The following is a 22,605-nucleotide window of genomic DNA, read 5'->3' as shown; positions in this document are numbered from 1 at the left end:
CATCCCCACTGTAAATGTTATCATGATCATCATCATCAATGGTCTACCCAACATCCCTCCTCCTGGAATTCATCATCATCATTACCATCATCATCTTTATGTTAATGCATCGTTCTCATTCTCATCATCATCACTGTCACCATCAATAATATCATCATAGTTGCCTTAATGCTCATCATCATCATCATCTTCACTGATTGCACTAATTCTGCAATCGATCTCACAGTCATCTTGTTCCCATGGTTACCTAAACCTGGTCTTGGTCCCGTCACCACATGTAGCAGAACATCCAGTCCAGCTAGACCAGCTACTCCAGCTGCAGTTCACAGGGCAAGCCTCCTCATTGCAAGTCACCACTCCATTTACACATGAGCTGTAGAGGCCGGGCAAAGAAAACAGATGCTATTATTTTATTCAACATCTTCACGAATTCAGTTTAAATGTTACAGGTATCTTTAATAACAAAATGTTATTCAACTATTACAACTAACATTTAGCAGATCAGAAGAAGCAATGTAAATATTGCTTTATTTCTGTATTAATTATAATGAATGAACAAGTTAACTCAGCCATAAACAAAGAAGAAAAATTGTTCCATGAAAAGAATTATATCACTATATTTATGGTATATTTATAGGATGAAGAGGTTGATGCTTGTGCCCAGAAACCAATGGAGTAATGACACTCACTTCATTTGGGGTATGAACTCGGCCTGAACTATCGTTGTACCATTTACCGTAAAACCAAAAACTTTCGCAGAGGACAGTCTTTTTCATAGCAAGAAACTTTTGCAAATTATAATAATCTAGTGCGCTGTTAATTGTGATTCCACTGCACGAAACTTTGATGAATCTAAATAATTCACAACATCTGCAAACATTTCATGCACACAAATGTTCAGGGAATTAAAGTAGTCAAACTTGAGTGTCAAGTAACGCCTGGCTGGAATGCTCCCCAGCGAGTGGAGAATGTGCACAGTGTGTGCGGGGGCAAGCACTGAATCCAATGACCGGGTAATAGTACATCTGTAAAGCACTTTAGAGACATTGTACTAAGCGCTATATAAAAGCGGAATATTATCATTGTTATTATTAATACATGTATTAGACGAGGGAGCTTCAATTAAACCTACCAATTCCTGCAGTCTTCAGTGAAGCTTGAACCAGGGGGATAAGAGTCCCCGTACTCATCTAGACAATCACACTGCTCCTGCGGTACACACACTCCTCCCTGCTCCAGCGTGCCGTTAGGGCAGTGACACCCGGCAACGCATCCCTCCTCCTCCACGCAGACCAGTCCAACCTGGAGGTCTGCACAGCTGGAAGGACATCTATTGGCACAGGTGGTGTAGATACGCCCTCCTTCGCATTTTGTTTCTAACGAGGGGATAAAAAAGTGAATGAAAACGGTCAGAGAGTAGAGATGAAAGAGAAAGAAATTACACAATGCCACCCAAAATAGTAGCTTTAAGTTAGTAAATATAAAAAAAGCTACATCTGGAGCAAACTTACAGACTAGATTTTGAAAAAGTGTATTTTGACTAGGAAAACTTTGTAGCAGGCACGTAGCGAGAGTTTGATGTTTGGGGGGGCACATACATGTAATCGATCGAGGTAAAAAAAAAAGGGGTCCAAAAAAGTTCAACCGATCATGGAAATTTTTGGGGGACATCCCCCCCCCTCCCCCGTGGCTACGTGCCTGCTGTGTAGACATGGCCATCTTCACGTAATGCTGTTAATTATGGTATGACAAAAGAGATTCACAATAGAAGATTGAAGGTTCAAGTTCCACTGTGATACAGGAATCTGCTTCCAACTGGTGTTATGTGACATATAATTTAAAAATACATGGTTATTTGTGTCCAGATTAAGAAAGGCATCACAGAAAAGTAGAATAGATTATGAATGCGCATGTGTGTGTTCAAACATGAGAGGGTAGGGGAGGGGATAAAAACAAAAGATGATTTGGGGATCTAGCTATAATGAAAGATACAGAAAATCGAAGCATTATATGCTTATATTATATTATTTGCTGTGGCTTTTCTTTTAAATGTTTTCTGAAATAGCCTTTAGAACAGAAGCTCACCACATTCCTGCGGGTTGCAGACAGTCGTCTGGATGACCTCCCCCACACATGGTGCACCGCCGTTCTTGGGGGCAGGGTTAGAACAATTTCGATAGCGGAACGAGGTGCCTCCATTACAAGTCTTATCACATGTTGTCCATTCATTCCAAGGGGACCAGTTTCCATTTGCTAATATTAAAGGAAGAGGAAAGCACCATCATCGGTTAATCATAAAAAAAAGACATGAACCAGAATGTAGGCAATGTCATTGTTTGAATTATAAAATGACCGTGAACATCTTAACAAGCATCAATCTTTCCTATGAGGACCAATTTTATAACATATATGCCATACCGTATGTATGTTTTATGGCCCATGATTCGGTGAAAGGCATTGATCTCTGTTAAGTCACAATACGTGTAAAAAATTCAGAAAGCCTTGTTCATTCCTTAATGGAGTCTTAACCCTCATGAACTGCATTTTCACACATATACATGTATATAAACTTGCAAACATGAATCATTTGTAAATTTCTTCTGCAAAAGGAAGTTCTATATCCGATACATAATCATTATGAAATGACCGTACTTAGACAAGCATCCGTATTGCAGTACTCTACTTGATGAGAGTCTGAAACCTCATTCCCACAATAGCTGTTTGCAGAGGTCCTGTCCTGTACCGTATGTATGTTTTATGGCCCATGATTCGGTGAAAGGCATTGATCTCTGTTAAGTCACAATACGTGTAAAAAATTCAGAAAGCCTTGTTCATACCTTAATGGAGTCTTAACCCTCATGAACTGCATTTTCACACATATACATGTATATAAACTTGCAAACATGAATCATTTGTAAATTTCTTCTGCAAAGGGTAGTTCTATATCCGATACATAATCATTATGAAATGACCATATTCTTTTAGAACCTACTTGGACAAGCATACGTATTGCAGTACTCTACTTGATGAGAGTCTGAAACCTCATTCCCACAATAGCTGTTTGCAGAGGTCCTGTCCCTGTACTTGGTCCCAACACCACATGTCACTGTACATGTAGACCAGTCACTCCATGGGTTCCAGGAACAGCTTGGTCCTAGTCAAATGACAAAGCATCACAGAAAATAATGATAATATGTATTACAAATTGAGATTCTATTGAAGAGCAGCAGCTATTAGCGGAGGTCCCATTCCGTTTGATCCCAACACGACATGTAAACAAGTCACTCCAGGGGTTCCAGGAACAGCTTGGTCCAATGAAAAACCATCAGGTTGAACAATGACGATGTGAATTGTGATGGATTTTAGATCATGTTTACTATGGATGAAGATTGATTTGACTATTACATTACTGGATATTTGTCCACATTATAAGTATGCAAAACAAATGCTAGGAATGGTGAAATTACATCTACTCCAACCCTCCCCCCCCCCCCCCCAAAAAAAAATAAAAATAAAAAAATAAAATAAAATAAAATAAAATCCTCCTAAATTTTGGGATGTGCCTTGTAAACAATAGTGCTTTATGGAATGAAATTTACAGTACATTTATAATATTTTTAATGTTAAAGTCAATTGGTGATGAAAACACTGTATCTTACCTGTTGTAGTTTCTTCTGTCGTATACGCGGATGTTAGCTCCACAGTAGTGTAGGACAATGTTGTGGTACTACCTAAATTTCGTACAATAAATAAAGAAAAATGTATTATAAAATTCTGGAAAGAGAATTTAAAATGGTTACCAATTTGGATAATTAATAACACATTACAAAAAGGTCTGGTAAACATATACAATTTATGGTGTTATTAGTGATAGAAAGAGAATGACATTGTGTATTGCAAATCTTTAGATTTATGTTATAAGACACAAGGATAATTCTATACTGTAATAAAAAAAAGTACAGCCAGTGATAAGCAGTATGATATGAAAACTTTACTAGAATTTGCATAAGATCTAAAGGTCCAGATGAGTTTGGGCAATTAAACATATCAAGGGGTCAGTGACACAATGACGTAACTCCATTTTGAGAAAAAGTGGTTTATATGTGTCACTGAGCCCTTTTTCTGAACGTTTTGATATCAAATACTCATTTTGGCAAAATATGGAGCTACGTCTTTGTGTCACTGAACCCTCGATATTTGAGAATTAAACTCTTTATAATCATTATAAAACTTTCATGATAAGACTGGAGTACTACTGCAATATCGAAAGCAGTGAGTCATATCGACAAATGGTTTGAGAAATAACACTGTGAAATGAACTGTAAATCTTCAAATTTATACTGGAACATTGCTCCCACCTCAAATGAAGTGAGTAAGACAGACAGACATACAGAAAAACGTGGCAATGTACAAACATACCACACATGGCCTCATCTGAACAGTCAGCACAGTCACAGGTTCCTTGGCAGACCTTATCTCCTGACACACAGGCTCCATCATTACAAGTAAACTCATCGTTGAAGCACTGGCGTGTGGTGACAATTGGAACTGTTGGGGTGGGGCCTGTAAAAGAAAGAGAGAGAAAAAAAAAATAGATTTATCATCCCGCTCCTAACACCATCCTACTCCTGTCATCATCCCACACTTGACATTACTTCACTCCTGACAACATCCCATGTTTAACACATCCCACTCCAGACACCAGTCCCATCTTGACACCATCCAACCCCAAACACAATCCAGCTATTGACACCATATCACCCATTACATCATCCCACTCCTAACACCATCTCACTCCTGACACAACCCCACACACCATCCCACTTTTAACACACCCCACTCCTGATATCAAGCCACTAACACCATCCCACTCCTAACACCAATCCCATCCTGACACCATCCAACTCCAAACACAATCCAGCTATTGACACCATATCACCCATTACATCATCCCACTCCTAACACCATCTCACTCCTGACACAACCCCACACACCATCCCACTTTTAACACACCCCACTCCTGATATCAAGCCACTAACACCATCCCACTCCTAACACCAATCCCATCCTGACACCATCCAACTCCAAACACAATCCAGCTATTGACACCATATCACCCATTACATCATCCCACTCCTAACACCATCCCACTCCAGACACAATCTCACACCATCAAACTTTTAACACATCCCACTCCTGATATCAAGCCACTAACACCATCCCACTCCTAACACCAATCCCATCCTGACACCATCCAACTCCAAACACAATCCAGCTATTGACACCATATCACCCATTACATCATCCCACTCCTAACACCATCCCACTCCAGACACAATCTCACACCATCAAACTTTTAACACACCCCACTCCTGATATCAAGCCACTAACACCATCCCACTCCTAACACCAATCCCATCCTGACACCATCCAACTCCAAACACAATCCAGCTATTGACACCATATCACCCATTACATCATCCCACTCCTAACACCATCCCACTCCAGACACCATCTCACACCATCAAACTTTTAACACATCCTACTCCTGATATCATGCCACTAACACCATCCCACTCCTGACACTAGTCCCATCCTGACACCATCCAACTCCAAACACAATCAAACTATTGACACCATATTACCCATTACATCATATCGTCTTTGTTTTCACGAAGTGACGGTAGTGAGGAAAATCGTAACGCAAAGTGAATGCAATTTTTTTTCACTACCGTCACTTCGTGAAAACAGCGACGATATCTCTCCTAACACCATCTCACTCCTGACACCATCTCACTCCTGAAAGAATTCTACAGTCACCATCCCAATTTTAACACATTCCATACCTGACATCCTTCTACTCCTGACACAATCACACTCCTGACACCATCCCACACCATCCCGACTGGCGACTCTAAACACAATCAAAATATTGACACCATTCCACTCCTAACACAATATCACTCCAGGCATTACCTCACTCCTGAAGCAATCCTACACCATCCCACTTTTAGCACATCCAACTTCAGACACCAGTCCCATCCTGACACTATCCCACTCCTGACACCATCCCACTCCTCATATTCCCATTCCTAACATCCTATCACAATCTGCCAGTAATTGACAGCATTGGAATTAAACTAACCTTCTAGATCACATCCAATGAGCTCCAGCCTCATGGTGGGACGACTGTTATACTCCACAGGATAGATGCGGATGTAACGCCCCAGAAGACTCACTGGGAACAGTATCTCATTCTCAGTATCAGCATCAGAACTACCATGGAATATCTGAACAGCAAAAAGAACAAACAGGGACCTGTTTCACAAAGCCTTTTTTCAATGACAAATGACTAAAAGCAGTGATAAATCTGCTGATAACCAATCAGAAGCAAGGATTTCAGTAGCTTATAACAAAAACTGTCATTTGTCACTGATGACAAGTTTTATGTAGCCCCCAGAACAGACATATTGCAATATGCATTATGTAGGGGCGATGGGGGTGTCAGTACACATGAATCAGGCTTCAGTCCTCACCAGCCTTACATACTTTTTTGTGGGAGAGTCATCATAAATTGCCACTCCATACACAGATCAGAGAATAAAGATTTCATAGGAAATGTTGATACCCAATGGAATAGAGTTTCTGGTATTACATAGAGGGATGTTCAGTAGTAGGAGTAGCTGTTTGTCGCGAAGCGACAATGATCGCCTTCATTTTCACTTTACAGCTGTTCTCTATACAGCTCGCTGGCCTGCAGCAGTTGTCCAAGTCTTGATTTTAATTTGCCTCCGCTTAAGGTTCCGCTTGATCGTGTCCTTGTAGCGAAGCCGTGGTTGACCAGTTGTGAGAATAGTACTTGCTTTGGTAACCTTTCAGAGGGCATCCTGATGACATGGCCTGTAGTACCCTTGTAATAATGACATGTTCAGTAGTACCCTTTACAAAAATACTAGTTAGACCTTTGCACAATCATTTTGAGATCAAAGTTACAGATAACCCTTTACAAAAATAAAAGATAGTTGCAAATAAAAACGATCCTTACCATAATTTGTCCACTTGGTGCTGTGACATTCAGAAAGTTACTCTCATCTAGGCTGAAAGCCACTGCAAAGGTTGTCACAAATTCATCTCCCTCACGTCCACCACCCTGAAGAATGACCCCTGACACCTGCTTTATCTGCTCGAGGTCAAAGGTCACAAATGGCGTGGTGTCAGCGGGATCTGGTGACCAACCCACATAGCCATCTGTGTTTGGTCCACTGTTCAGACGGATGCTGTCCAAAGAGCTGCTTTCCTGCACAGATGTGGCATTGATGTTTTCCAGCTCTATGGTGCCGCTCTCGAGTCCCAGTGGCTCATGGCAGTTGGAAGCAACTGCCAATGTTTAACAACGAGATGGAAAAATTATTCCTCCAAGATATCTTCAGGAAAATTCACGACATTTAAGGCTACAATTTATACAATGTTAGATTCAGTTTTGTCAAAGGTTCCATGTGGGTTTAAGTATATATCATGCTTTAGGTGTGACTATCGAACTTTCCAATTAATGAATTTTTCTGCCTAGAAAATAGGATTTCTCATGACTCTAATATTGTGATCTGGTCAGTTTACTTGTATTCAGTTCTACTTCTTTTTCATGTGATTACAAAGGCTAAGTTAAGAAAAAATACAAATCTGTTAACAAATGGTCGAAACTATTCTATGTGTAAGAGCATTTTCATGTTTGGCCGATAAAAACATGGGAACTTTATTGACATGATTTTTAACGGTAAATTTAAACTTTATAACCATTTCCTGGAACCATGAATGCAAAACCATAGTTTTAATGCATAGTGATATTGGGATATAGAGCTAGTACAATCCCCTACCCTTCAGTAGCCTAAATAATAGCAATAGTATTATACAGAGAAGTTGGATTATACATGTACTTAGTTGCAATGCACCAATATCACCCAGAACAATGCCTTTGGTATTAAGGTGCCACAATTCACTGAGCTTCATGATTGGCACATGTCCCTTCACACCCAACATTCTTTAATTTTGCCTTGTTATAAATGGCCGTGATTAGACTGAAAAAAATCCCAACCACTTATGGATTACCTGTGGTAGTTGCCTCACTACTGGTCATCGTCAACTCTGTTGTTGGTTTCGTGGTAGTACTTGTGGTATACAAGACGGTCGTAGCATTCTGGCTGAATGTTGTAGAATACATTGTGGTGGTGACTTCAGTTGTAGGGATTGATGGCATTGTCGTCGGCAAAGTTGAATACACGCCTTGTGTTGTTGTTGCGGACCTTGTAGGTGATGTTGAAACGATTGAAGGTGTAGTCGTCACAACTGCAGAAAGAGAGCGGAAGCAAATTTGTGCAATTTTTTTAAATGAATGTCCTCTGACCATGTAATTCCAAGTTTGCATCAGTCATTCACATCCTTATTGATGTGGCCTTACTTGGAAATCTACCTTTGACTTAAATTATTTTCTGAAAGAGTGTTTATAGATATGATGTATTGGATTAAAACTGATTCAATTGTAGATGTATTTCATTTAAAGAACAAACAAAACATTTTTCATTTTAATATGTAATCAGGCAAGAGAGTAAAACATGTCAAAGAATTTCGTATGACTGCCCAGTAAATAACAAAATTCTGTCAGCATTCATGAACTCACCACATCCCCTTTCATCAGAATAATCTCCACAGTCATTGAAGCCATTGCAGAGTTGACTATCAGGACCGCTAAGGACACATTTGCCATTATCACACTGAAACTGGCCAACTTGACAGGTTGTAGGCATCGTTCCTGTTGATGTTATAATTTCAGTTGTGGTTATTGACTTTGATGGGGTAGTCACTGCTGGTGTAGTCACAGCTGGTGTAGTCACAGCTGGCGTTGTCACTGCAAGAGTGGTTACCTCTGGTGTAGTAACTTCTGGTGTCGTTACTGCTGCAGTTGTTACTGTTTGTGTTGTCGCAGCTTTTGTAGTCACTGCTGGAGTTGTCACTGAAGGAGTGGTACGTGCTGGAGTAGTCACTGCTGGTGTAGTTATTGCCATTGTTGTCAAAGCTGGTGTTGTTACTGCTTTTGTAGTCACAGCTGGTGTTGTCACTGATGGGGTTGTCACTGATGGGGTTGTTACTGCTGGAGTAGTCACTTCAGGAGTGGATAACTCAGGTACGGTATAAACTGGAAGTGTCGTTGTATGACCTTTTTCAAGTATTTCTGTGACGACTGCTGGTGTGGTAACTTCTGGTGAAGTCACTGCTGGTGTTGTTACTGAAGGAGTGGTTACCCCTGGAGTAGTAACAGCTGGTGTAGTAATCGCCTGTGTCGTCACAGGAGTGGTTACTGCTGTTGTAGTCAACGCTGGTGTAGTCATGGCTGGTGTAGTCATAGCTTGTGTAGTCACAGCTGGGGTTGTCAAAGCTGGTGTAGTCACAACTGGTGTAGTCACTACCGCAGTTGTTACTGCTGGTGTTGTAACTGCAGAGGATGTCACTGCTGGGGTAGTTTGAACTTCAGTTGAATAAACTTGAGGTGATGATGAAGGTGTAATGTATCCAGTCGTTTGCATTTCAGTGGTATACACTGTTGTCACTTCTGTAGTCGATTGAGAAGCAGAAGTTGCCATTGGACTTGTGCTTACAGTAGGTGGTTGCAATGTAGTTTCAGTAACTACAAAAGGTGTAGTAACAGTGTAACTTGTTGGAGTTGCAAGAGAGGTACTTTCTATTTCAGTTATAATCCTGGGAGATGGTGTTTGTGAGGTTGTATGAATTGTGATCTCTTTTGTTGTTTCATACGCTGTAGTGGAATAAGCTTCTGGCGTTGTGACAGCATTGGTAGTGACTGCAGGTGTAGTAATTGCATGTGTTGTCACTGCTGGTGTAGTTACTTCAGATGTGGTAACTTCAGGCATAGTATAAACTGGAAGAGTTGTTGTGTGACCCTTTTCAAGTATTTCAGTGACCACTGATGGCGTTGTCACTGCTGGAGTTGTCACTGCTGGTGTGGTAACTGCTGGTGTTGTAACTTCTTTGGTTGTTACTGCTGGTGTTGTCATAATTGGAGTAGTTACAACTGGTGTTGTCATAATTGGAGTAGTTACAACTGGTTTTGTAACTTCCTGGGTTGTTACTGCTGGAGTGGTTAATGCTTGTGTAGTCACAGCTGGTGTAATCACAGCCGGTGTAGTAATTGCTGGTGTTGTTACTGCAGGTGTAGTCACTGCTTGAGTTGTCACTGCTGGTGTGGTAACTGATGGTGTTGTAACTTCTTGGGTTGTTACTGCTGGTGTTGTCATAACTGGTGTAGTTACCACTGGTGTTGTCAACGCTGGTGTAGTTACTGCAAGTGTTGTCAATGCTGGTGTTGTTACTGCAAGTGTTGTCACTGCTTGAGTTGTCACTGCTGGAGTTGTCACTGCTGGTGTGGTAACTGCTGGTGTTGTAACTTCTTGGGTTGTTACTGCTGGAGTGGTTAATGCTTGTGTAGTCACAGCTGGTGTAGTCACAGCCAGTGTAGTAATTGCTGGCGTTGTTACTGCAAGTGTAGTCCCTGCTTGAGTTGTCACTGCTGGAGTTGTCACTGCTGTTGTGGTAACTGCTGGTGTTGTCACTGCTGGAGTGGTTAATGCTTGTGTAGTCACAGCTGGTGTAGTCACAGCTGGTGTAGTCACAGCCGGTGTAGTAATTACTGGTGTTGTTACTGCAAGTGTAGTCACTGCTTGAGTTGTCACTGCTGGAGTTGTCACTGCTGTTGTAGTAAATGCTGGTGTTGTCACTGTTGGAGTGGTTAATGCTTGTGTAGTCACAGCTGGTGTAGTCACAGCCGGTGTAGTAATTGCTGGCGTTGTCACTGAAAGAGTAGTTACTGCTGGTGTTGTTACTACTAGTGTTGTAGGTGAAGGAGTTGTAACTGCAGAGGATGTCACTGCTGGGGTAGTTTGAACTTCAGTTGAATAAACTTGAGGTGATGATGAAGGTGTAATGTATCCAGTCGTTTGCATTTCAGTTGTATACACTGTTGTCACTTCTGAAGTCGATTGAGAAGCAGAAGTTGCCATTGGACTTGTGGTTACAGTAGGTGGTTGCAATGTAGTTTCAGTAACTACAAAAGGTGTAGTAACTGTGTAACTTGTTGGAGTTGCAAGAGACGTACTTTCTATTTCAGTTATAATCCTGGGAGATGGTGTTTGTGAGGTTGTATGAATTGTGACCTCTTTTGTTGTTTCATACGCTGTAGTTGAATAAGCTTCTGGCGTTGTGACAGCATTGGTAGTGACTGCTGGTGTACTAATTGCATGTGTTGTCACTGCTGGTGTAGTTACTTCAGATGTGGTAACTTCAGGAATAGTATATACTGGAAGAGTTGTTGTGTGACCTTTTTCAAGTATTTCAGTGACCACTGATGGCGTTGTCACTGATGGAGTTGTCACTGCTGGTGTGGTAACTGCTGGTGTTGTAACTTCTTGGGTTGTTACTGCTGGTGTTGTCATAATTGGAGTAGTTACCACTGGTGATGTTACCGCTGGTGTTGTTACTGCAAGTGTTGTCACTGCTTGAGTTGTCACCGCTGGAGTTGTCACTGCTGGTGTGGTTACCGCTGTTGTTGTTACTGCTGGTGTTGTCATAATTGGAGTAGTTACCACTGGTGATGTTACCGCTGGTGTTGTTACTGCAAGTGTTGTCACTGCTTGAGTTGTCACCGCTGGAGTTGTCACTGCTGGTGTGGTTACCGCTGTTGTTGGGACAGCTGGTGTAGTTACTGCTGGAGTAGTCACTGCTTGTGTGGTCACAACTGGGGTTGACACAGCTGGTGTAGTCACAACTGGTGTAGTAATTGCTGGTGTAGTAATCGCTGGAGTTGTCACTTCTTGGGTAGTCAAGGCTGGTGTAGTAATAGCTAGAGTTGTCACTTCTTGGGTAGTCACAGCTGGTGTAGTAATTAATGGAGTTGTCACTTCTTGGGTAGTCAAAGCTGGTGTAGTAATAGCTGGTGTTGTCACTGAAGGAGTGGTTACCGCAAGAGTAGTTAATGCTTGTGATGTCACAGGTGATGTTGTCACTGCTACAGAAGTAACTGCTGGTGTTGTCACAGCTGGTGTGGTTATTGCTCGAGTAGTCACAGCTAGTGTTGTCATAGCTGGTGTAGTCACAGCTGGTGTAGTAATCGCTTGTGTCGTCACAGGAGTGGTTACTGCTGTTGTAGTCAATGCTGGTGTAGTCATAGCTGGTGTAGTCACAGCTTGGGTTGTCAAAGCTGGTGTAGTCACAACTGGTGTAGTCACTACCGCAGTTGTTACTGCTGGTGTTGTTACTGAAAGAGTAGTTACTGCTGGTGTCGTTTGAACTTCAGTTGAATAAACTTCAGGTGATGATGAAGGTGTAATGTATCCAGTCGTTTGCATTTTAGTGGTATACACTGTTGTCACTTCTGAAGTCGATTGAGAAGCAGAAGTTGCCATTGGACTTGTGCTTACAGTAGGTGGTTGCAATGTAGTTTCAGTAACTACAAAAGGTGTAGTAACTGTGTAACTTGTTGGAGTTGCAAGAGAGGTACTTTCTATTTCAGTTATAATCCTGGGAGATGGTGTTTGTGAGGTGGTATGAATTGTGACCTCTTTTGTTGTTTCATACGCTGTAGTTGAATAAGCTTCTGGCGTTGTGACAGCATTGGTAGTGACTGCTGGTGTAGTAATTGCATGTGTTGTCACTGCTGGTGTAGTTACTTCAGATGTGGTAACTTCAGGCATAGTATATACTGGAAGAGTTGTTGTGTGACCTTTTTCAAGTATTTCAGTGACCACTGATGGCGTTGTCACTGATGGAGTTGTCACTGCTGGTGTGGTAACTGCTGGTGTTGTAACTTCTCGGGTTGTTACTGCTGGTGTTGTCATAATTGGAGTAGTTACCACTGGTGATGTTACCGCTGGTGTTGTTACTGCAAGTGTCATCACTGCTTGAGTTGTCACCGCTGGAGTTGTCACTGCTGGTGTGGTTACCGCTGTTGTTGGGACAGCTGGTGTAGTTACTGCTGGAGTAGTCACTGCTTGTGTGGTCACAACTGGGGTTGACACAGCTGGTGTAGTCACAACTGGTGTAGTAATTGCTGGTGTAGTAATCGCTGGAGTTGTCACTTCTTGGGTAGTCAAGGCTGGTGTAGTAATAGCTAGAGTTGTCACTTCTTGGGTAGTCACAGCTGGTGTAGTAATTAATGGAGTTGTCACTTCTTGGGTAGTCAAAGCTGGTGTAGTAATAGCTGGTGTTGTCACTGAAGGAGTGGTTACCGCAAGAGTAGTTAATGCTTGTGATGTCACAGGTGATGTTGTCACTGCTACAGAAGTAACTGCTGGTGTTGTCACAGCTGGTGTGGTTATTGCTCGAGTAGTCACAGCTAGTGTTGTCAAAGCTGGTGTAGTCACAGCTGGTGTAGTAATCGCTTGTGTCGTCACAGGAGTGGTTACTGCTGTTGTAGTCAATGCTGGTGTAGTCATAGCTGGTGTAGTCACAGCTTGGGTTGTCAAAGCTGGTGTAGTCACAACTGGTGTAGTCACTACCGCAGTTGTTACTGCTGGTGTTGTTACTGAAAGAGTAGTTACTGCTGGTGTCGTTTGAACTTCAGTTGAATAAACTTCAGGTGATGATGAAGGTGTAATGTATCCAGTCGTTTGCATTTTAGTGGTATACACTGTTGTCACTTCTGAAGTCGATTGAGAAGCAGAAGTTGCCATTGGACTTGTGCTTACAGTAGGTGGTTGCAATGTAGTTTCAGTAACTACAAAAGGTGTAGTAACTGTGTAACTTGTCGGAGTTGCAAGAGAGGTACTTTCTATTTCAGTTATAATCCTGGGAGATGGTGTTTGTGAGGTGGTATGAATTGTGACCTCTTTTGTTGTTTCATACGCTGTAGTTGAATAAGCTTCTGGCGTTGTGACAGCATTGGTAGTGACTGCTGGTGTAGTAATTGCATGTGTTGTCACTGCTGGTGTAGTTACTTCAGATGTGGTAACTTCAGGCATAGTATATACTGGAAGAGTTGTTGTGTGACCTTTTTCAAGTATTTCAGTGACCACTGATGGCGTTGTCACTGATGGAGTTGTCACTGCTGGTGTGGTAACTGCTGGTGTTGTAACTTCTCGGGTTGTTACTGCTGGTGTTGTCATAATTGGAGTAGTTACCACTGGTGATGTTACCGCTGGTGTTGTTACTGCAAGTGTCGTCACTGCTTGAGTTGTCACCGCTGGAGTTGTCACTGCTGGTGTGGTTACTGCTGTTGTTGGGACAGCTGGTGTAGTTACTGCTGGTGTAGTCATTGCTTGTGTGGTCACAACTGGGATTGACACAGCTGGTGTAGTCACAACTGGTGTGGTAATTACTGGTGTAGTAATCGCTGGAGTTGTCACTTCTTGGGTAGTCGAGGGTGGTGTAGTAATAGCTAGAGTTGTCACTTCTTGGGTAGTCACAGCTGGTGTAGTAATTGCTGGAGTTGTCACTTCTTGGGTAGTCAAAGCTAGGGTAGTAATAGCTGGTGTTGTCACTGAAGGAGTGGTTACCGCAAGAGTAGTTAATGCTTGTGATGTCACAGGAGATGTTGTCACTGCTACAGATGTAACTGCAGGTGTTGTCACAGCTGGTGTGGTTTCTACTGTTGTAGTTACCTTTTGGGTTGTTACTGCTGGAGTTGTCACTGCTGAAGTGGTTATTGCTCGAGTAGTCACAGCTAGTGTTGTCAAAGCTGGTGTAGTCACAGCTGGTGAAGTAATCGCCTGTGTTGTTACAGGAGTGGTTACGGCTGTTGTAGTCAACGCTGGTGTAGTCATAGCTGGTGTAGTCACAGCTTGGGTTGTCAAAGCTGGTGGAGTCACAACTGGTGTAGTCACTACCGCAGTTGTTACTGCTGGTGTTGTCACTTCAAGGGTAGTTACTGCTGGTGTCGTTACTACTAGTGTTGTAGGTGAAGGAGTTGTAACTGGAGAGGATGTCACTGCTGGGGTAGTTTGAAATTCAGTTGAATAAACTTGAGGTGATGATGAAGGTGTAATGTATCCAGTCGTTTGCATTTCAGTGGTATACACTGTTGTCACTTCTGAAGTCGATTGAGAAGCAGAAGTTGCCATTGGACTTGTGTTTACAGTAGGTGGTTGCAATGTTGTTTCAGTAACTACAAAAGGTGTAGTAACTGTGTAACTTGTTGGAGTTGCAAGAGAGGTACTTTCTACTTCAGTTATAATCCTGGGAGATGGCGTTTGTGAGGTTGTATGAATTGTGACCTCTTTTGTTGTTTCATACGCTGTAGTGGAATAAGCTTCTGGTGTTGTGACAGCATTGGTAGTGACTGCTGGTGTACTAATTGCATGTGTTGTCACTGCTGGTGTAGTTACTTCAGATGTGGTACCTTCAGTCATAGTATATACTGGAAGAGTTGTTGTGTGACCCTTTTCAAGTATTTCAGTTGTCACTGACGGCGTTGTCACTGATGGAGTTGTCACTGCTGGTGTGGTAACCACTGTTGTTGGGACAGCTGGTGTAGTTACTGCTGGTGTAGTCATTGCTTGCGTGGTCACTGAAGGAGTGGTTACTGCTGGTGTAGTCACAACTGGCGTAGTTACCACTGGTGATGTCACCGCTGGTGTTGTTACTGAAGGAGTGGTTAATGCTTGTGTAGTCACAGCTGGTGTAGTGATTGCTTGTGTTGTCACTGCTGGTGTAGTTACTTCAGATGTGGTAACTTCAGGCATAGTATATACTGGAAGAGTTGTTGTGTGACCTTTTTCAAGTATTTCAGTGACCACTGATGGCGTTGTCACTGATGGAGTTGTCACTGCTGGTGTGGTAACTGCTGGTGTTGTTACTGCTGGTGTAGTCATTGCTTGCGTGGTCACTGAAGGAGTGGTTACTGCTGGTGTAGTCACAACTGGTGTAGTAATTGCTGGTGTTGTCACTGCTTGAGTTGTTACTGCTGGAGTTGTCACTGCTGATGTGGTTACCGCTGTTGTTGGGACAGCTGGTGTAGTTACTGCTGGTGTAGTAATTGCTGGTGTTGTCACTGAAGGAGTGGTTACTGCTGGTGTAGTCACAACTGGCGTAGTTACCACTGGTGATGTCACCGCTGGTGTTGTTACTGAAGGAGTGGTTAATGCTTGTGTAGTCACAGCTGGTGTAGTGATTGCTTGTGTTGTTACTGCTGGTGTAGTTACTTCAGATGTGGTAACTTCAGGCATAGTATATACTGGAAGAGTTGTTGTGTGACCTTTTTCAAGTATTTCAGTGACCACTGATGGCGTTGTCACTGATGGAGTTGTCACTGCTGGTGTGGTAACTGCTGGTGTTGTTACTGCTGGTGTTGTCATAATTGGAGTAGTTACCACTTGTGATGTTACCGCTGGTGTTGTTACTGCAAGTGTTGTCACTGCTTGAGTTGTCACCGCTGGAGTTGTCACTGCTGGTGTGGTTACTGCTGTTGTTGGGACAGCTGGTGTAGTTACTGCTGGTGTAGTCATTGCTTGTGTGGTCACAACTGGGGTTGACACAGCTGGTGTAGTCACAACTGGTGTGGTAATTGCTGGTGTAGTAATCGCTGGAGTTGTCACTTCTTGGGTAGTCAAGGGTGGTGTAGTAATAGCTAGAGTTGTCACTTCTTGGGTAGTCACAGCTGGTGTAGTAATCGCTGGAGTTGTCACTTCTTGGGTAGTCAAGGCTGGTGTAGTAATAGCTAGATTTGTCACTTCTTGGGTAGTCACTGATGGTGTTGTCACTGCTGGAGTTGTCACTTCTTTGGTAGTCAAAGCTGGTGTAGTAATAGCTGGTGTTGTCACTGAAGGAGTGGTTACTGCAAGAGTAGTTAATGCTTGTGATGTCACAGGAGATGTTGTCACTGCTACAGATGTAACTGCTGGTGTTGTCACAGCTGGTGTGGTTTCTACTGTTGTAGATACCTTTTGGGTTGTTACTGCTGGAGTTGTCACTGCTGAAGTGGTTATTGCTCGAGTAGTCACAGCTAGTGTTGTCAAAGCTGGTGTAGTCACAGCTGGTGAAGTAATCGCCTGTGTTGTTACAGGAGTGGTTACTGCTGTTGTAGTCATAGCTGGTGTAGTCACAGCTTGGGTTGTCAAAGCTGGTGGAGTCACAACTGGTGTAGTCACTACCGCAGTTGTTACTGCTGGTGTTGTCACTTCAAGGGTAGTTACTGCTGGTGTCGTTACTACTAGTGTTGTAGGTGAAGGAGTTGTAACTGCAGAGGATGTCACTGCTGGGGTAGTTTGAAATTCAGTTGAATAAACTTGAGGTGATGATGAAGGTGTAATGTATCCAGTCGTTTGCATTTCAGTGGTATACACTGTTGTCACTTCTGAAGTCGATTGAGAAGCAGAAGTTGCCATTGGACTTGTGTTTACAGTAGGTGGTTGCAATGTAGTTTCAGTAACTACGAAAGGTGTAGTAACTGTGTAACTTGTTGGAGTTGCAAGAGAGGTACTTTCTATTTCAGTTATAATACTGGGAGATGGCGTTTGTGAGGTTGTATGAATTGTGACCTCTTTTGTTGTTTCATACGCTGTAGTGGAATAAGCTTCTGGTGTTGTGACAGCATTGGTAGTGACTGCTGGTGTACTAATTGCATGTGTTGTCACTGCTGGTGTAGTTACTTCAGATGTGGTACCTTCAGTCATAGTATATACTGGAAGAGTTGTTGTGTGACCCTTTTCAAGTATTTCAGTTGTCACTGACGGCGTTGTCACTGATGGAGTTGTCACTGCTGGTGTGGTAACCACTGTTGTTGGGACAGCTGGTGTAGTTACTGCTGGTGTAGTCATTGCTTGCGTGGTCACTGAAGGAGTGGTTACTGCTGGTGTAGTCACAACTGGCGTAGTTACCACTGGTGATGTCACCGCTGGTGTTGTTACTGAAGGAGTGGTTAATGCTTGTGTAGTCACAGCTTGTGTTGTCACTGCTGGTGTAGTTACTTCAGATGTGGTAACTTCAGGCATAGTATATACTGGAAGAGTTGTTGTGTGACCTTTTTCAAGTATTTCAGTGACCACTGATGGCGTTGTCACTGATGGAGTTGTCACTGCTGGTGTGGTAACTGCTGGTGTTGTTACTGCTGGTGTAGTCATTGCTTGCGTGGTCACTGAAGGAGTGGTTACTGCTGGTGTAGTCACAACTGGTGTAGTAATTGCTGGTGTTGTCACTGCTTGAGTTGTTACTGCTGGAGTTGTCACTGCTGATGTGGTTACCGCTGTTGTTGGTACAGCTGGTGTAGTTACTGCTGGTGTAGTAATTGCTGGTGTTGTCACTGAAGGAGTGGTTACTGCTGGTGTAGTAACAACTGGCGTAGTTACCACTGGTGATGTCACCGCTGGTGTTGTTACTGAAGGAGTGGTTAATGCTTGTGTAGTCACAGCTGGTGTAGTGATTGCTTGTGTTGTTACTGCTGGTGTAGTTACTTCAGATGTGGTAACTTCAGGCATAGTATATACTGGAAGAGTTGTTGTGTGACCTTTTTCAAGTATTTCAGTGACCACTGATGGCGTTGTCACGGATGGAGTTGTCACTGCTGGTGTGGTAACTGCTGGTGTTGTTACTGCTGGTGTTGTCATAATTGGAGTAGTTACCACTGGTGATGTTACCGCTGGTGTTGTTACTGCAAGTGTTGTCACTGCTTGAGTTGTCACCGCTGGAGTTGTCACTGCTGGTGTGGTTACTGCTGTTGTTGGGACAGCTGGTGTAGTTACTGCTGGTGTAGTCATTGCTTGTGTGGTCACAACTGGGGTTGACACAGCTGGTGTAGTCACAACTGGTGTGGTAATTGCTGGTGTAGTAATCGCTGGAGTTGTCACTTCTTGGGTAGTCAAGGGTGGTGTAGTAATAGCTAGAGTTGTCACTTCTTGGGTAGTCACAGCTGGTGTAGTAATCACTGGAGTTGTCACTTCTTGGGTAGTCAAGGCTGGTGTAGTAATAGCTAGATTTGTCACTTCTTGGGTAGTCACTGATGGTGTTGTCACTGCTGGAGTTGTCACTTCTTGGGTAGTCAAAGCTGGTGTAGTAATAGCTGGTGTTGTCACTGAAGGAGTGGTTACTGCAAGAGTAGTTAATGCTTGTGATGTCACAGGAGATGTTGTCACTGCTACAGATGTAACTGCTGGTGTTGTCACAGCTGGTGTGGTTTCTACTGTTGTAGATACCTTTTGGGTTGTTACTGCTGGAGTTGTCACTGCTGAAGTGGTTATTGCTCGAGTAGTCACAGCTAGTGTTGTCAAAGCTGGTGTAGTCACAGCTGGTGAAGTAATCGCCTGTGTTGTCACAGGAGTGGTTACTGCTGTTGTAGTCAACGCTGGTGTAGTCATAGCTGGTGTAGTCACAGCTTGGGTTGTCAAAGCTGGTGTAGTCACAACTGGTGTAGTCACTACTGCAGTTGTTACTGCTGGTGTTGTAACTTCAAGGGTAGTTACTGCTGGTGTCGTTACTACTAGTGTTGTAGGTGAAGGAGTTGTAACTGCAGAGGATGTCACTGCTGGGGTAGTTTGAAATTCAGTTGAATAAACTTGAGGTGATGATGAAGGTGTAATGTATCCAGTCGTTTGCATTTCAGTGGTATACACTGTTGTCACTTCTGTAGTCGATTGAGAAGCAGAAGTTGCCATTGGACTTGTGCTTACAGTAGGTGGTTGCAATGTAGTTTCAGTAACTACAAAAGGTGTAGTAACAGTGTAACTTGTTGGAGTTGCAAGAGAGGTACTTTCTATATCAGTTATAATCCTGGGAGATGGCGTTTGTGAGGTTGTATGAATTGTGACCTCTTTTGTTGTTTCATACGCTGTAGTTGAATAAGCTTCTGGCGTTGTGACAGCATTGGTAGTGACTGCTGGTGTAGTAATTGCATGTGTTGTCACTGCTGGTGTAGTTACTTCAGATGTGGTACCTTCAGTCATAGTATATACTGGAAGAGTTGTTGTGTGACCTTTTTCAAGTATTTCAGTTGTCACTGATGGCGTTGTCACGGATGGAGTTTTCACTGCTGGTGTGGTAACTGCTGGTGTTGTAACTTCTTGGGTTGTTACTGCTGGTGTTGTCATAACTGGAGTAGATACAGCTGGTGATGTTACCGCTGGTGTTGTTACTGCAAGTGTTGTCACTGCTTGAGTTGTCACCTCTGGAGTTGTCACTGCTGGTGTGGTTACCACTGTTGTTGGGACAGCTGGTGTAGTTACTGCTGGTGTAGTCATTGCTTGTGTGGTCACAACTGGGATTGACACAGCTGGTGTAGTCACAACTGGTGTGGTAATTGCTGGTGTTGTCACTGCTGGTGTGGTTACCACTGTTGTTGGGACAGCTGGTGTAGTTACTGCTGTTGTAGTCATTGCTGGCGTTGTCACTGAAGGAGTGGTTACTGCTGGTGTAGTCACAACTGGCGTAGTTACCACTGGTGATGTCACTGCTGGTGTTGTTACTGAAGGAGTGGTTAATGCTTGTGTAGTCACAGCTGGTGTAGTGATTGCATGTGTTGTTACTGCTGGTGTAGTTACTTCAGATGTGGTAATTTCAGGCATAGTATATAGTGGAAGAGTTGTTGTGTGACCCTTTTCAAGTATTTCAGTGACCACTGATGGCGGTGTCACTGATGGAGTTGTCACTGCTGGTGTGGTAACTGCTGGTGTTGTAACTTCTTGGGTTGTAGCAGCTGGTGTTGTCATAACTGGAGTAGTTACCACTGGTGTTGTCACAGCTGGTGTTGTCACTGCTGGTGTGGTTTCTACTGGTGTAGTTACCTTTTGGGTTGTTACTGCTGGAGTTGTCACTGCTGAAGTGGTTATTGCTTTAGTAGTCACAGCTGGTGTAGTCATTGCTGGTGTGGTCACAAATGGGGTTGTCAAAGCTGGTGTAGTTATTACTGGTGTTGTCACTGAAGGAGTTGTTACCGCAGGTGTAGTTACTGCTTGTGATGTAACAGGTAATGTTGTCACTGCTACAGATGTTACTGCTGGAGTAGTCACTGCCGGTGTGGTTACTACTGGTGTAGTTATTGCTGGTGTAGTTACAGCTAGTGTTGTCAAAGCTGGTGTAGTCACAGCTGGTGTAGTAATCGCTGGTGTTGTCACAGGAGTGGTTACTGCTGTTGTAGTCAACGCTGGTGTCGTCATGGCTGGTGTAGTCACAGCTGGGGTTGTCAAAGCTGGTGTAGTCACAACTGGTGTAGTCACTACTGCAGTTGTTACTGGTGGTGTTGTCACTGGTGGTGTAGTTACTACGGGTGTAGTTATTGCTGGTGTAGTCACAGCTAGTGTTGTCAAAGCTGGTGTAGTCACAGCTTGTGTTGTCATAGCCGGTGTAGTTACTGCTTGTGTTGTCAATGTAGGTGTTGTTGCTTCTGGAGTTGTCAAAGCTGGTGTTGTCAAAGCTGGTGTAGTCACCACTGGTGTTGTCATAGCTAGTGTAGTAATTGCCATTGTTGTCAAGGAAGGAGTAGTTACAGCTGGTGTAGTCACTGCTGGTGTTGTAGGTGAAGGAGTTGTAACTGCATGTGTAGCAACGGCTGGAGTGGTTACCGCTGTTGTAGTCAATGCTGGTGTCGTCATGGCTGGTGTAGTCACAGCTGGGGTTGTCAAAGCTGGTGTAGTCACAACTGGTGTAGTCACTACCGCAGTTGTTACTGCCATAGTTGTTACTACTGGTGTAGTCACTGCTGGAGTAGTCACTGCTTGAGTAGTCTCTGCTGGTGTAGTGATTGCTGGTGTAGTCACAACTGGTGTTGTCATAGCCGGTGTAGTTACTGCTTGTGTTGTCAATGTAGGTGTTGTTGCTTCTGGAGTTGTCAAAGCTGGTGTTGTCAAAGCTGGTGTAGTCACCACTGGTGTTGTCATAGCTAGTGTAGTAATTGCCATTGTTGTCAAGGAAGGAGTAGTTACAGCTGGTGTAGTCACTGCTGGTGTTGTAGGTGAAGGAGTTGTAACTGCATGCGTAGTAACGGCTGGAGTGGTTACCGCTTGTGTTGTTAGTGCCGTTGTTGTTACTTCCGTTGTAGTCACAGCTGGTGAAGTAATTGCAGGTGTTGTTACCGTTTTTGTGGTCAAAACAGGTGTGGTCGGTGCTGGTGTGGTAACAATGGCTGTTGATGAAGTAGCCTTCGTCGTGGTTTTGGTGGGCATGGTCGTCTGTTGAACACATCCAAACTCATCAGATCCATTTGGGCAGTCCGACACTCCATCACATCTTTGTGTGGAAAGGATGCAATCAGCAGCTTCTTGGCATCGCCACTGATTCTCTGAGCAACTTGGTTTGGTGGTTTGGGGATGTGGGTGAGGTGTTGTGCCTGTATGCACAGAAGAAAAGATGCAGATACTTTTGATAGTTAATTAATGTCTTTCTTTTTTATTATCACTTTGCTATGTTGGCAAGTTACAAGAAGTATGTTCATCCCTTTAGATTTTTGACTTTCATTTACCAATATCCTTTAACACTGCTGGTATAGTAATTAATATTCCAGCAATTTTTTTGTTTGTATTTCTGTCCATTTTGTCCAGCACTTGATTTAAAAAAAACCAATTCCCACCGCAACTATTTATTTTCTGCCAATCTTAATATCTTCTCCTGACGTATTTTGAAATC

General features: G+C 43.2%; 1 protein-coding gene across 1 annotated transcript in view; it reads right to left on the bottom strand.

Annotated features, from left to right (window-relative positions):
• The window catches only part of LOC105439069 (mucin-2-like), a 50,556-nt gene that overhangs the window by 11,867 nt on the left and 16,084 nt on the right, over nt 1–22,605 (bottom strand). The window contains exons 21-30 of the mRNA XM_030989838.1: nt 8,672–22,309; nt 8,104–8,340; nt 7,046–7,377; nt 6,146–6,290; nt 4,420–4,563; nt 3,660–3,731; nt 2,993–3,154; nt 2,086–2,253; nt 1,133–1,376; nt 248–373 (exon numbers count right to left, since the gene is read on the bottom strand). Coding sequence (XP_030845698.1) covers nt 248–373; nt 1,133–1,376; nt 2,086–2,253; nt 2,993–3,154; nt 3,660–3,731; nt 4,420–4,563; nt 6,146–6,290; nt 7,046–7,377; nt 8,104–8,340; nt 8,672–22,309 — 15,268 coding nt within the window. The remainder of the gene's footprint in view (nt 1–247; nt 374–1,132; nt 1,377–2,085; nt 2,254–2,992; nt 3,155–3,659; nt 3,732–4,419; nt 4,564–6,145; nt 6,291–7,045; nt 7,378–8,103; nt 8,341–8,671; nt 22,310–22,605) is intronic.

This window comes from Strongylocentrotus purpuratus, unplaced genomic scaffold (assembly GCF_000002235.5).
Source record: "Strongylocentrotus purpuratus isolate Spur 01 unplaced genomic scaffold, Spur_5.0 spur5_scaffold_19, whole genome shotgun sequence".
NCBI classification, from domain to species: Eukaryota; Metazoa; Echinodermata; class Echinoidea; order Camarodonta; family Strongylocentrotidae; genus Strongylocentrotus; species Strongylocentrotus purpuratus.
Note: the sequence above shows the minus strand (reverse complement) of the source record. Positions and strands in the feature narration are given on the sequence as shown.